The 14,939-nt window shown below is 39.5% G+C and overlaps 1 protein-coding gene across 1 annotated transcript; it reads left to right on the plus strand.

Moving 5' to 3' along the window:
* The first annotated feature begins 13,067 nt into the window (after positions 1 to 13,067).
* cdkn2a/b (cyclin-dependent kinase inhibitor 2A/B (p15, inhibits CDK4)) lies at positions 13,068 to 14,416 on the plus strand. The gene is made up of 2 exons (XM_085356573.1): positions 13,068 to 13,190; positions 14,156 to 14,416. Exons 1-2 carry the CDS (start codon positions 13,068 to 13,070, stop codon positions 14,414 to 14,416), a joined length of 384 nt encoding a protein of 127 aa, XP_085212699.1.
* The last annotated feature ends 523 nt before the right edge of the window (positions 14,417 to 14,939 follow it).

The raw sequence follows: 14,939 nt of genomic DNA on the forward strand, positions 1-14,939 counted from the left end.
AGGGGGTAATAGTCGTTGGCACAGTGCCATCTAGTGGTGCAATAATAAATGGGAAGCCTAATCCTCAGGTGGACAGTTGTGGAATAAATAGGGATCAAATTAGAAGTTAACGATGATTTATGGGATATTCTTCACCGCCTGCGAGTGGAATTTCTCATGTGATTGTTTGCCATTGGCACTTCCTGCGGTATAGCTGTCACATTTACCGCCAGACAATCGGGCATTTGTTCATTGTAATCGCGTGGTTTCTGAGCTGATATGGCCACCTGATTTTAATGATTTTCCTGCTGACTGCTTATAATTTACAACATTTCAATTAGGAAATTAGATACTTCCGTTTACCACAGACGGCAGGAGACACAGATAGATGCCACACACACATACATAGTGTCTCTTAAAGCTCGTTTTTACGTGTTTGCTGTATTGTGATCGTACCTCCTGAACAGAGATACCGGCCTTCACTCTTTGCATCCATATGACAGGTGGTTTGTCCAGACCTCTTGGAGCCAGGCAGATCACATGACAGGAAGCTGTTAAAGCTGTTGGGCCTGTGATAAACAGAATTACTCCCACCCTGCGGGCAGGCAAATAATCTCTCAGGGCATTTACTGTAAATCTACAGGTATGTGTTAATGTATAAACAAAGCTTGTGTTTTGCTAACGTCATGGTGTGTACCCATGGAAATTATTTATTGGTGCATATGAAGGAAGTACACGTTAGTGTGGACAGTGTTTGTTCACATTTCATCAGACACCACAGCTAAATAAAAAACATATTTTACATTTAATTGTCACAGACTGGCAACTTATCCAAGTCATCCAGTGACAGATGGAATAAGCTCAACAAGTGGTTAAGAAACTGGATGGATGACTATGAGCACATATTACAAATTTCAATCAATAGTCCATAAAGGCCCTAATTCTATTAAGCTATAATTCTGCAAAGCCTGTCTGACAGACTTTGTTCTGTGCACATTTGCACTTTCCAAATCCAGCTCTAGCACGCATAAAGCCTGCCTAACTTGCACAAAAACGGCTTTTATCATTACTTTTAATGAGTTTAAGCAAGCTCCTGTACTGTGGGGCCTGCTTCATACAAGTGAGAGAGAGAATAGAGACATTGTCATTTCTCCCCAATCCACCACCCCTGAGTGTCTGCAGTTTTTTGTTCTTACCAACACTAAAAGAAGGAAAACAAGAGGTACCAAAACTGGACTGCTGGTTAGCCTGCTGTCTAAACACAACCAAATCAAAATGCTCAGGATATTCACTATAACATACAAAAGTGTGAGTGTGTGTGTGTGTGTGTGTGTGTGTGTGTGTGTGTGTGTGTGTGTGTGTGTGTGTGTGTGTGTGTGTGTGTGTGTGTGTCCACACCCTCCTCTATCGTTCTATTACATGGGCCAGTGACTGCGGCATCTCTCCAGTTTCACCCCTCTGCTCTCCCAGACGTCTCATATTGCCCGGAGGGATGGTGATGATGTGGGAGAGGCGGGGGAGGGAGAAAGGGTGGGTGACTACACACATTATCTGTCTGAGAAGAGCTCAAACCGCACTGCCGTAGCCTCTATCTCCTCTCTGCTGACTTCAACATCTAACATTTGGGCCCAGTAATCTCGCGTTGCTTTTGTTCACGCCGCAGCGTGAATTGTTCGTTTTGGTGGCCGATAAATCGATTATTCGCCGAGACAAGATGAGTGAGGAGGCACCTCTGAGCAACATGACAGATTTAGAAAATAGGCTTTCATAGCCACATGAGACTGGTTTCATTAGTACATTTTACTTTTCCTAGACACCACTTGCCATTTTATTAGGTACACACGTTTGATTCATTTTTATATACGTAGCGCCAAATCACCACAGCAGCAGTCTCATCAACACAATTATCTAAGCAGCCAATCATACTGAAGCAACTCGTTGCATTTAGACATGCAGACACGGTCAAGGCAACTTGATGAAGAACTTGGAAAGAAAAGCGATTTAAGTGACTCTCAATGTGATGTGGTTGTTGGTGCTAGACATGCCAGAAAACAGCACAATCATCTCTAGAGTTTACAGCAAATGGTCTGAAAACTGAAAAAAATCTCCAGCGAGCAGCAGTTTTCTTGTTGATGCCGGAGGTTAGAGGAGAATGGCCAGACTGCTTCAACCTGATAAGAGGCCAACAACTTCTCTCAGTACTTGGTACAACCGAGGTATGCAGAAGAGCATCTCTGAATGCAGATGAGCAGCAAAGAACCACACTGGCTTCCACTCCAAACTTCACTTCCTTGCATTATTGACTGAGGATGTGGTGGTGCAATGGTGTGCAGGACATTTTCTTGGCAGACTTCGGGTGCCATATAATCGCATGTGCATTGCTTAAACACCCAAGTATTGTTGCTGACCATATCCATCCAAGGGCGCCCATCTTCTGATGCCTGCTTCCAGCATGACAAAACACCACATCACAAAGTTCAAATTATCTCAAACTGGTTTTCCGAACACGGCACTGAGTTGACTGTACTCAGAGACAATAGTGAAGTGATTTATCTTCCAGAAAGATCAATTAGATAATCAGCAGCCTAGAAGCATGGCTGGTCCTCGAGGCAGACTGTGCACAGCAAAAACCAGTGCACTTTTCACCATCCAATGACCTTTTCAGAGCTCAACTGAGCACCTTCACTGTAAATGAGTGTCACTATTCTGCCCCCTAGTGACAAAATGTTTTAAAAAATCCTCAGTCAACTATAATAGTGAAAGGGTAATCTAAGGTTGGCTGATTGTAAAATAATGACCATAAAAGATAATTGGCATTTAAAATGCAATAGCTGTTACTAAGGACACTACATACTCATCTAAATAGTTATCTCTTATCGTAAAGCAAAAGTCATGAAAAGTACGAGTGATTGCACCTTTGAATCCTAGGACTGGTTTATCATGTGACGCTACTTTTTTTAGAGCGATAGGTTTCTCTTTCGGTTCATCTTACAAGTCACCCTTGCACAAAAAAGCAGGAGACTATTTTTTTTTAACTGTGTGTTTATTGAGTTTTAAACTTTACACTGACACCAAAATTAAACAAACAAACAAATAACCAAAACAACAACAGTGGATTGCATTCAGTTTCAGTGGTGAAGATCTTATCCAGTTCACACTTTATGAGGAACCAGAATTGTTGTATTTTGCGGCAGGACCATAGACAGTGCGTGAGGTTGCCCACCTCTATTTTACATTTAGGGCACAGCAGAGAAAGGTCTGAATTGTATTTATGGCGTTGAGAAGGTGATATGTGAGCTCTGTGTAGGATTTTAATTTGGATTGCCTTAACTTTATTACAGACGCTCAGAGATTTAGCATTCTCCCAAACTTTGTCCCATACCTCGTCACTGATCTCTATATTTAATTCCTTTTCCCAAGTCCTCTTCAAATTGGTTGTGTCAGTGACCCCAAATTCTGTTAACAGGCCATAACAAATTTTTATAGAAGTTGAAATATCTGCTTTTCACATTTAGAGACAGTTTGATTAGTGAGTATTGTTGTGAGTGGTCCCTCACTTGTAAATATCTAAAGAAGTCATGCCTATGAATGTTGTATTTATAGATTAGCTAAGCAGGAGACTATTAATACTCCCCACCATCACTGCTCATTTATTCAGCTGTTTAATTATGAGGTAAATCAATACCTACACTATTCATGTCTGGCATATTTATCTTAAATCGTGTTTATTCATGGTGTCTGTAAACCGAATATATTCACTTCCTCCGTGTCTGATATCATTTTTAGGTAATGGTTCAGCCTTAATCAAACCACGCTCTAGCTCCACTGACTAAACGCCTCCGCAAACACACAGGAAGTGAGCACAGGGAACTAGATTTCTTGGAGAAAGCGTGGACAAAAATCTGAGACAGAGATATGTTTACTTCACACTCATTGCTTATGGACGAATGAAGAGTACAGTAGAAATCCTGATGGCAGGATAAACAACTGGGTGGAGACAGTTGCCTAACACACCCTTGCCACAGAGCAAACACCTTTACTGGACCCCACCTTTTAACAAAGCTATTATCTCATTACGCTTTAATCTGGGAATGCAGAAATAAGCAAGGGTGTTCCTAGAGGGAGTTTGGGAAGTGCAAATAATAATTACCTGAAAACCACATAATTTCCACATAATTATTGTCACATATTTTCCTCCCCCAAACTTCCCTCTTCATAAAATTTCTCGCAGCTTTCCCTGAATCTTCGTGGATCTCCATTTTATATAAATATGACACATTTCCATAAAGCTGCCTCTGAGCCAAACATGCAGTCACTCAGGCCACCCACACAACTCTGAGAGCGGACATGACTATCTTTGGCAGGAACTCATTGAGGGGAAGGGTTGATGTAACGGTATACAAAAAACCTCAAGATGCTTTTACTTCTGTGGGACTGTGGTAGAAAATCCAAATTCTGAGTTTGGAAAAACCTCTGACAAAAATTAGGAAAACCTTTTTTTGTCTTCTTCTTCTTTTTTTAATTTTTACCATGTTGTATACTAGTTATAAGACTAACAAAACTTGCTGGGAACATTTGAGTAGATTTTTTTAAAAGGTCACATCAAGCCTGTATCCTTTTCTGTTTACATAATTACATTGCGCAGGAGTGTGTCCTAAAATTAACTTTAGAAAAGCCTGCAAAGATGCCACAACTAAGTGTGTGGCATTTTTCGGCATTATTGAAAAAAAACACACACAAAAAAAATTAAAGAGCTACAACCTTAGCCTCACAAAAACAACACTTTTATTATTATTATATTGATGAAACATTAGAAAGAGCTCGTCGACGTGCTTCCACCAGGTTATAAAGAGTTCATAAAGCCATTGGTTTCGTTTGTGTAAGCATATCTTCAGGTGCTGCCAGTAATCACTGTCATAATAAGGGGGAATGATGTCACCTTTCTTGTTAATCACTAACCAACAATGGAAGCAATGCTGCCTTTATTACTCCCTCAAGTCCAAATCTGGAGAAACACACATCTATGAGCAGACTATGCAGAACATTTCAATATCTCCAGTATCAGTGCACAATTGACTCCTTGTTAGAGTAGTCGACTGTTTAAACATTGTAAAAGAACCACATGTTAGCCTTCTGACAGTCAATATGGCTTCTCACACTTACCATGTCTCTATCTATTTCAGCATTATTATTAGGGTGGCTCAGCGGCTCGGTGCAGTCGTACATATGTGGGCGGGTGGCTGCTCAGTATGTGTGTGACTGGCACAATGAGAAAATGTCAGTGGAAGGAAATCCTTCCCTCTCTTCACGCTCTACTCTCAATCTGGAGTCCCTGAAAACTGGCGACCTTACATGCCTCTAACAAACAGTCTGATACCGTATGTGTGTGTGTGTGTGTGTGTGTGTGTGTGTGTGTGTGTGTGTGTGTGTGTGTGTGTGTGTGTGTGTGTGTGTGTGTGTGTGTGTGTGTGACGAAATAAGATCAAGGGTGGAGTGCTCTACCCACACTATTTGTTAAAACCATGAATTAATACCCACGTAAAACTTCAGGAGAATTTTGGATTAAAAAGATGCATTTAGAAGATTTTTAAACAAATTAACATCGGGAATAAATATATTGTGACACAGAAATGTAAGGCAACCAAGTCACTACGAGTGTATTATCTAGTATTTACAGAGAAGACGGATAACCTTTTCTTTGTGCTTGACATTTGGAGCCTAACAATACTCATCTTGAGTATTATAGAGAGCATCTCAATAAACTCCTATAAGCAAGAATGTCTGCAACTGTGTAGCGAACATAAACTCCCCTTTAAACAGCAAGAAACCTCCAGCAGATCCAGGCTCAGGCAGGGTGCAGCTATGTGCTGGGACCGGTCTCAGAGGGGAAAGACAAAAGAGCTACGAAGGACACAAACAACATGAAGGTAATGTCGTGCAATAGTAGCATATAAGCTCATTAAAGAGTGGGTAGCATTAGCCCTTAGCAGCATAACTAAGGGATGGTTTAGGGTCACATGATCCACTTTTAACTATAAGCTTTATTAAAAGGGAAACTTTTGAGGGGACTAGCTCAGGAGGGTGAGATACCAAACTCCAAGTTGTGTGCGAATGTTGGATAGAAAGCACTTATAGGTGCTTTCTATATAAGAGTTTATGTGATTGGGTGAATGAGGCATGTCATATAAAGTGCTTTTACTGCTCATGCAGAGTAGAAAAGTGCTATATAAGAACAAGCCCATTTTCAGTCTAATCTGAAAAATAAAGAGGGCGTCGGTCCCTTCAGCCTGAACCGAGAGCTGCTTCCATTGGCTCTGCCTCCAGTTCTCGTTTCGAAAACTATGGGAAGCATTTCTGGATTTTACTGGGAGTCAATCGGTGTAAGCTAGAACAACAAACACTGTATTATTTATTGTCCACAGTAGATGGTGAGTGTATCAGTGTCATTTTTAACCAACATAAACTAACTTTTCAAGCTGATTTACAAAAAGCTATTAAAGCATCACTCTAAACTGCCAAGTGTCCAACAATATATAGTAGAGGATAATTGTGTTATTTAGACCTGAACAGTTCACACTATGTATCAGAAATACAAAATAGTACTCCACAGGCAGATAACCGTGAGTATTTTCCACTCTTTATATATTAATCCATAAAATATATACTGGAGGCCTTTAAGTTTAGTAAGCATTAATATAATTAACTGTGCTCAACTAAATATATATCTAAATATATAAATTTACTGTATAATACAATATATGTATGAATTAAAACAAATCCTTGCAGATACAGCCGACTGAAAAAAAAGATCTAAAAGGAGTTTAATGTCTAGAATAGTGTTATTAGCTCACTGATGATGAATGAAGATGGTGATTAGTCAGCAAAAAAGAATGAAAGACTAACCAAATACGTATCTAATGAATGGATGACTTATAGAGTTGTTAAAAAAGTAACCTAAATACACAACAAAGCCTCCCTCTGTCTGGTTATTACTCCTCAGCTCGTGCACAGACTTCAAAGCAAAAACACAGACATAACAAGGACTTTATCAGCAATACAGTTTACTGAATTATGTGTGCTTAACCTTAGTCTCGGTTTTTGATGTGTCTTTGATGTCATGTGCGGTCTGCAAATATTGGGAGAAAGGCTGGATCAGCCGGTATGTCCTCTCTAGGTACACAAGTCACCGAGAAGTCACCGATCCAATGAAAGCCTGACAACAGTTTACATAAGAAATTAATTTTCAGGGACGTGCGAGAAAGAATTAAGTTACCAGTAACATCGAGATGATGCAATAAAGGGAAATAATTAGAAAGCCTGGTGGGTGGGCAGGGCAGGGATTCATCACAGCATGGCGAAATACCACAGATTGTGCAGAACTGCTTAGCAGCTATCAATAGAAGTGTGGTTTTAGGAAGAAAACACAGCTCCACGGTGTGCTGATGCCACTGGGTGGAGGCAAAATGAAGGTGGAATATAACTTTGTAAACATGCCTATGTGTGTTTGAAGAGGTTGACATAAAAGCATACTTTTTAAGTTGAACTGCTGAACTTGCTTTTTTTGCTTTGAGGAAGAATATAAACAGACCTAGATAAACAAGACAGGCCTGCCTCTGCAAACTAACGACGAGCAGCATCAGAATATTTATATTAAATTAATTAGCAGGCAGCCGAGACTCAGGTCAAAACAGACAATAGAAAAAAAAGGGGGATTTCAAACGAAGAGTCAGCAGGAGGTGATTTCATTCGCCGGGAATCAGAGCGAAGGTATTCCCCTTCTCGAGGACTGTGGTTAGGACGGCGGCAGGCACAGAGCAAAGTGCGAATGGTGAGAGATAAAAAACAAAAACTGAAGATCCGAATCGTTAAAAGGTTTTGTTCACATTCAGAAGCCATCGAGAGCAAACATCAAACGGAGCACAAAATTCCTAAACCGAGGAATATAACTTGGAAGAGGCTCTGTGGGAAACACCATATAGTTCTATGTATAATTAGCAGATTACAATGATGCCCACATCACTATTGACTGGTTTTCCCCCAAACTAAGTTGCTAAATTTACCTCTGAAAAGGAGGCCTTTCTTCTCAGAGCATTTTTCTGACCAGAAGGACATTCCAACTGCAGTGATGTCACAAAGTTAATCCCTACAAAGAAAAACCGCTGAACAAGACGTGTTTTGATGAATCGGTTTGTTATTATTATAAAGCTAACTTTAAATGCCCTTTTTCTTCCTTTTTTTTAAATAGTGACCTGTTTATTTTTTCATACTTTAAACTGGTGCATAAGCTGTTCAGTCACTGTGCCCTTTTCTTAAACCAAACACAGACACATATACACGAGTGCGTGCATACAGGGGACTTCCAGGCCAACACACCTACACCCACACTCAACGGTATTTAAACTAAGCAGTGACACACTGCATCCGTATGTCCTTGCTTTTACACTACATTATGTGCACCATAATTATTACTGTTTTTTAAAAAGAGAGAAGAAAATGCCCTACATACCAAACAGCTGCACAGTCATCCTCGGCAAACTACTACTTTTGAAAAGGAGAAAAAAAACCTGCAGCCAAAAATTAAAAAAGAAGCTTTTATTCAAGTGTTTATGCAAGTTTTTTGTTTTTACTATTTAAACTAACATGGTAACTGCTAACATGTGCAAAGGTTACAGCTTGGAAAATCCTTGCACATTATTGGAACCTAAGTTAACTCCTTACGCCACTATTGACCTTTCAGGTCTTGTGCAACAGGTCAGCCGGACGTGGTCAGTCGGTTACACTTCACAGGTTACTGTAATGTGTAAAGTACAGTTAAGAAAGATTTGCTGTCATTGGTTGGCTGTATTGCACTAACTAAAAATAATTTAAGTCCAATGTGAAGTCAGGCAGACTCAAAAAATGTCAAAACACCCCCAAATTAAAGTTTATGACTTCAGGGCTATTATAACGGAATGGTCAATAGTAACCACGACCATAAAAAAACATGAAACAATTGATTTGACTTTGTCCTTGAGCACAGTTTGGGTAAAGACCCATCAGTTGACTGCGTGTTTGTGTGAGCTTGATTGAATTCCGTCCAATCCTGAAGCGGAAGCCATTGTTGTAAAACGTGGAGGCACGTACAAAGGATGACCTCAGTTCAGCTGACTGAGCTAAAAATTGTCTTTAGGAATTTTTTCATCTATTAGCAGTCTAGTGTTGCCAAAGAATTCCATGTATCTTCAGCTTGAAATTCCCCATCATCCAAAAGGTCATTAAGAAATAGCCGTGAGGAGAAACTGTTGAAGTCATGACTGCATGCATTAAATATTTAAAGAACGGTTCCTTTTTAGTGTATATCTGGTGCACAGGGTCTACCTACTTTACTCAATGTCACCTCAATTCAAATATCAACCAAATATAGAATTTTCACAGAGAAGGCAAAATTGTGCTTGCAAAGTGTATGAGCCTGTTATAAAAATGAGAACTTTATTTCCTGTAAACTACCCAGCATACAGTGCACAAACATATAGGCAAAACACAACAGCCATGATATCAACAAATATAATAATACTAAAAAGAGGCCAGTGTACTACATAATGAAATCACTTCAATAACTTAATGTAAAAAAAAAAGATTTAAAACAGACTCTTGTGGTCAAAAGGTAGGATACTTTCTTCTCCTGGTCTTGAGAGTGATCCCAGTCTTAGCTGAGAAATTCAAAATTTGGTATTCAATTTACATGCATTTTATTGCCCTGAGCTCTGCTTTGAAAGGCGTCTGGTTTCCTACATGACCACTTCAACTTTCTGTCTTAATTTGAGTGTGATAAATCAGCCTGAATGAAGCATTGCTCAACACACTTCATTCAAAGATTGAAACCAGGATTGAGCTGAAACAACTGTGACACACAATTTGGCAATTCAGTTGTTCTGCACACGACAAAGACGCCCACACCTCTTCTGAGCTCTGTTTTCAGGCAAAAGAAAAAATATAAACCCGGAAGGGAGACTCTTCAGTTGCGATTATGTGAGTATAAAGTGTACACAGCGACAAGGAAGTAAGACACTGGAGCTTAATGGGTTAAGCAGAGGTTTTTCACTGGAAAAGCGAAGTTTAAAACCCAAAGAAAGCTAAAATACTTTTCTTTACAGATGCCTGAATACTTACACACGTTAAATAAAGTGCCTTAAAGTAAGTCTGTCTTGTTGTTTTATTTCAATCTGAATGCAGCATCGCTCAAAACGATTCATCCAAAGAATGAAATCAGGAACTGCTTACTGCCCACATGTATGCTGACTAGCCATCATCCTAAAACTATTACTAATCATATTACTAACCATACGTCAAATCACAAGACTTGCTATGCGTGGCATGCTGCGAAAGCCAGTTTCAAAACTGTTTATTCCTAAGAAACTCAAAATAAGATGGTGAATGGCGTGACAACAGGCAGCAACACAGACCACACCTTCCCAGTTCAGGCTTCAAAAATCCTGGACATATGCTGTAGGTGTAGAAACTATATTTCAAGTCTAAACCCAGAATTATTTCAGCAAATAATGTGGTGTATTTTTTTTTTTTTTTTTTTACAGAGAGGTGACGCTAACAATTAACATCATTTACAGAGGTTGTTTGTTTGTTTGTCTGTGTTTGCGTCTCCTCCATTATGGCCGTTCATATGCTGATCACAAGGTCAAGATTAAAAGTAAACCTGACCTTGAGGAGCATTGTCGTCTAAGGAAACACCTGCACATTGAGGTTCTCCCCTTTTAAGGAGAAATTTAAGATTATGCAGGTGAGGTGTGTGACACAGTACCCAGATCTGATTAGAGCAGGGGTGTCAAACTCCAGGCCTCGAGGGCCGGTGTCCTGCAGGTTTTAGATCTCACCCTGAACTGAATCAAATGATTAGTTTATTACCAAGCCTCTGGAGAACTTCAAGACATGTTGAGGAGGCAATTTAGCCATTTAAATCAGCTGTGTTGGATCAAGGACACATCTAAAACCTGCAGGACACCGGCCCTCGAGGCCTGGAGTTCGACACCTGTGGATTAGAGGTTATAAAAACATGGTTAGGTACAACGGACAGTGGCCAGGGGAAGATGGTGGCTGAGGAATGCATAATAAAGGATTATAGATTTTGTATTTCTAAAGGGTTAGAGGTTAGACGCCAGAAGGAAGTGGGGAGCAGTGAACAGCAGAGCAGCTTGGTTGAGTGAATGAACATGACGGGAAAGAGGTTATGAAAAAGATTTTGTCATCTGACAGGTAGAACAAGCCCAGATGTGGTAAAACTGGTTTAAAAATGAAGAAACACAGCATTGCAGTTTCACTATGACACCAGTTACCATTATGAAAAAAGCAAAGTTTAAACAATTACTTTTATCTGTTTTGGCTTAGATAATCAAATATATCAGACATAAGGAAACCATTAATTATACAGTTACTGCTGCTAGTCAATTACCATCGAGCTGTGGAACCTCAAGTCTCCTTTTCTCGGAGTATTGTCATCTATTTAATGTTATCTGAACACAGATTTCTACCCTAATGAAGATAATGTGATACTGAAAACTCTGGCACAGCTATAATATATAGATGGGTGAGACTGCTTAGTCATATTCTGTTTTTAATGCTCAAATGTGAACTGCACAAAGTAAGTCACAATATTGATTGGATATATTCACAGCCAGCTAGATTAGAATAGAATAGAATTAGAATAGAATTCAACTTTATTGTCATTGCACATGCACAGGTACAGGGCAACGAAATGCAGTTTGCATCCATCCAGAAGTGCTTTAGTGATATAGATATATTACAATATATATTAGCAATAATATAGATATGTGAGTATATTACAGAAATGGGTCTATTATGGTATGTTATAATGTACACGGTATGAAGTATGTTGTGAATATTCTATAACTATAAGTATGTACAGGCTGTAGTGAGTACAAGCTATGTACAGGATATGAACAGGATATAAATATGAAAAACTATACAGAATATGAAATAAATAACTTTACAGAATCTGGGATATACAGCTATACAGAAATGGGAACTATGCAAGTTGTAAACAGTTGTAGGATTAAAAATTATCGAATGTACAGAATGATTATTTACACAGAGCTATACAGTAGTGCAGTTAAGATAAGTGAGGGTGTAGATAGTTTCTACAGAGGCTATATAAAGTGCTAGTGGTTGTGAGTGGTGGTTCAGTCCATGTTATTATTGTGTTTGAGGGTACAGTTGTCCATTGTGGGTGTGTGTAATTAGATTGATTTGCTTCTTAACATTACCATATTATAAATGGTCACCCTGAAAAAGCAGTAATTATGCAAAATGTCATTACTGCTTTATGTTGTAACTTTACATATAACTAGCAGCATAGTAGCAGTAATAAATTAACCTGCCCACTTTGTCACTAAATAGAAAATAGAAGTTTAAAAACTGCACTGGAGTAAAAACAGTAAAAAGTACAATATTTTTACACTGAAATGCTGTGAAAATATAAAGCAGCAGAACACTTACATTTAGCTAACTCGTAGACAAAATTATAAATAGGCCTTCCTCAAAGAGGATTCTACAGCACTACTTGATAAAAATGCAGCCTACCTAGTTACTTTAATCCGCTGCGTTTTTTAATTAAATCACGAAAAACTCCCAATTCTGTTTAGTCGAGGTTTGTCACATTTGTCCGTAAAAGCTCATTTCCAGCATCCCCTCACAGTAAAAACCCGGTTAAGCACCGGGAGCAGGACGTGTTCTTTCAAACGAATTTTCTGAGGCGCATGCGCACAGTCGCACCACTGCAACGGCTCTGCAGTCACAGCTAGACGGTGACGTCACTCAATTCAAGCGATAGGCAAGCCCGGACACACACCGGTAGGCGATGAGCGGCGTTGCTGATTCGACCCAGGCAACCGGGGGATCCAAAAAAACTGTTGAGCCGGGGACGGTTGAAGACCACACCAGCGAGGAGCCGGGACTATTCGACGGGTACCGTGTTGCGTTTAAGTGCCGTTTTTTGTTCCTCGTATAAGCATCACCGGGCTACCTGTCAGAGCAGCCTGACACGGAGCTTATCGCAGCAGGTTTTTATGGACGTGACAATGACTCTCCAGGATGAACTGACCACAGCCGCGGCGAAGGGAAACACGGCAGCGGTGGAGGCTCTTCTGGAGAGAGGGGCTCAAGTTAACGGGACGAACAGTTTTGGACGAACAGCTCTGCAGGTCAGTGCCGTCAGTAACAGCCCACTTTCTCCCACTTACACGGGTCTCATCAGGCGGGGTAACTCAAAGTTTCCAAATGGCAAACGCAGGCATAAATCCTTATTATTTCTATTATTTTTTTACAACTATTAGCTATTAGAGATTTATACATGTCAGTAATAATAATAATAATCATTAAGAAAGAAAGAAACGACGGGTCTGAAAGTGACGCGCTTTGTTGTGTTTATGGAAGTCGCGTATTTTTATTGAGGAAAAGCAACAATCCCGGATCCCTTTGGTTTATTGTAAAAGCTGTAACGGCATCAATAGTGAAATGAAACTATAATATTGTTTCTTGCCTTTGGATTGGCCTAAAAAACTAGGCTGCATTGCAATATATGTGGCACAAAAATACTTTAACAATATAAAGCATCATAATATATTTTTACGCATTCTTTATATATACACACACACACACACACACACACACACACACACACACACACACATATATATATATATATATATATATATATATATATATATATATATATATTTGAATTCATGGCCCACATGTTGCGCTGATCGGTAGTGAAATGCCTCTTCAGTTGTTGCACTACAACAACTACAATAATCCATCTTATCTACATTCTTTGGAGCTTTTTAAAAAACCTGTCGCGTCAGTCACAGCAGGCCTGTTTTGGTTGGGTGTAGAAGACTCGGGTTCAAGTAAAATGAAAGTCAACACTAAAGTCAGCCGCATGATAATAAATACATGAATAAATAAACGCACAGGGTTAAGTGTCTGTGCAAATAGTGCAAAAATAATTAACTGGCGCTGTACTTGTGCTTAATGTGCGCCTATATTAGTGAGTGACGGTGGGCTTACATGAAATAGTTTTTGTGCTTCAGAGTAAAATAATCGGATTCAGTTAAATCGGTTAATATGATTCCCGGTCATGTTTTTTTTTTGTGTGTGTGTGTAGGTAATGATGATGGGGAGCACGTCGGTGGCTCAGCTGTTACTCGAGCATGGAGCGAATTCCAACGTGGGGGACTCAAGCACCGGGGCAAGCCCGCTGCACGACGCTGCTCGGACGGGCTTTCTGGACACTGTGCACCTTTTAGTGCAGCACCACGCAGACCCACAGGCCAGGGACAAGTTAAACCGTCTGCCTGTCGATTTAGCCAGACAGCACGGCCATAGAGATGTTGTTGATTTCCTGGAGAGTCTGCAAAATCCCTAACGCTGTGATGTCTTATTTTTATTTTTTTTAACTCCTTGCAGCCGGTTCTGAAGGTGGACTTTGCAGAGCAGGGGCCTAAAAAGGCCTTCAGCCGAAATTACACACTTGAAGTTTTGCTGTAAAATGCAGTATTGCTCTTTATTTATTCACTTTCGGTGTGTATCATTATTTTATTTCTAACGAAATTAGGGTTGTCGATGGGTCTGTGTAAAAATGTAGGCCACATTTTCACACAACAACATCGCAACTTTTGTTAATTTAAGAATACGTTTTATGTTTTGTTTTATTTTTTGGGGGGGTTTTTCCCAAGTGTTTATTTTCACTTTTTAAACATTTTTCCTTGTAAATATAATGTACAGTTTTACCCAATTATATTGTTTGCATATCAGATATTTAACTAAATAATACAAGAGATATTTTAGAAAGAAATTGGAAATTTTGCGAAGTTTGTGAACTTTTTTTTTTTTTTTTTTTTTTTTTTAAATCCAGGATGCACACTACTGAGGTCTAATCTCATTATTAC

This window comes from Diplotaxodon limnothrissa, linkage group LG6 (genome assembly GCF_057381915.1).
Source record: "Diplotaxodon limnothrissa isolate DT_005_m linkage group LG6, D_limnothrissa_male_GT1.1, whole genome shotgun sequence".
Classification (NCBI taxonomy): Eukaryota; Metazoa; Chordata; class Actinopteri; order Cichliformes; family Cichlidae; genus Diplotaxodon; species Diplotaxodon limnothrissa.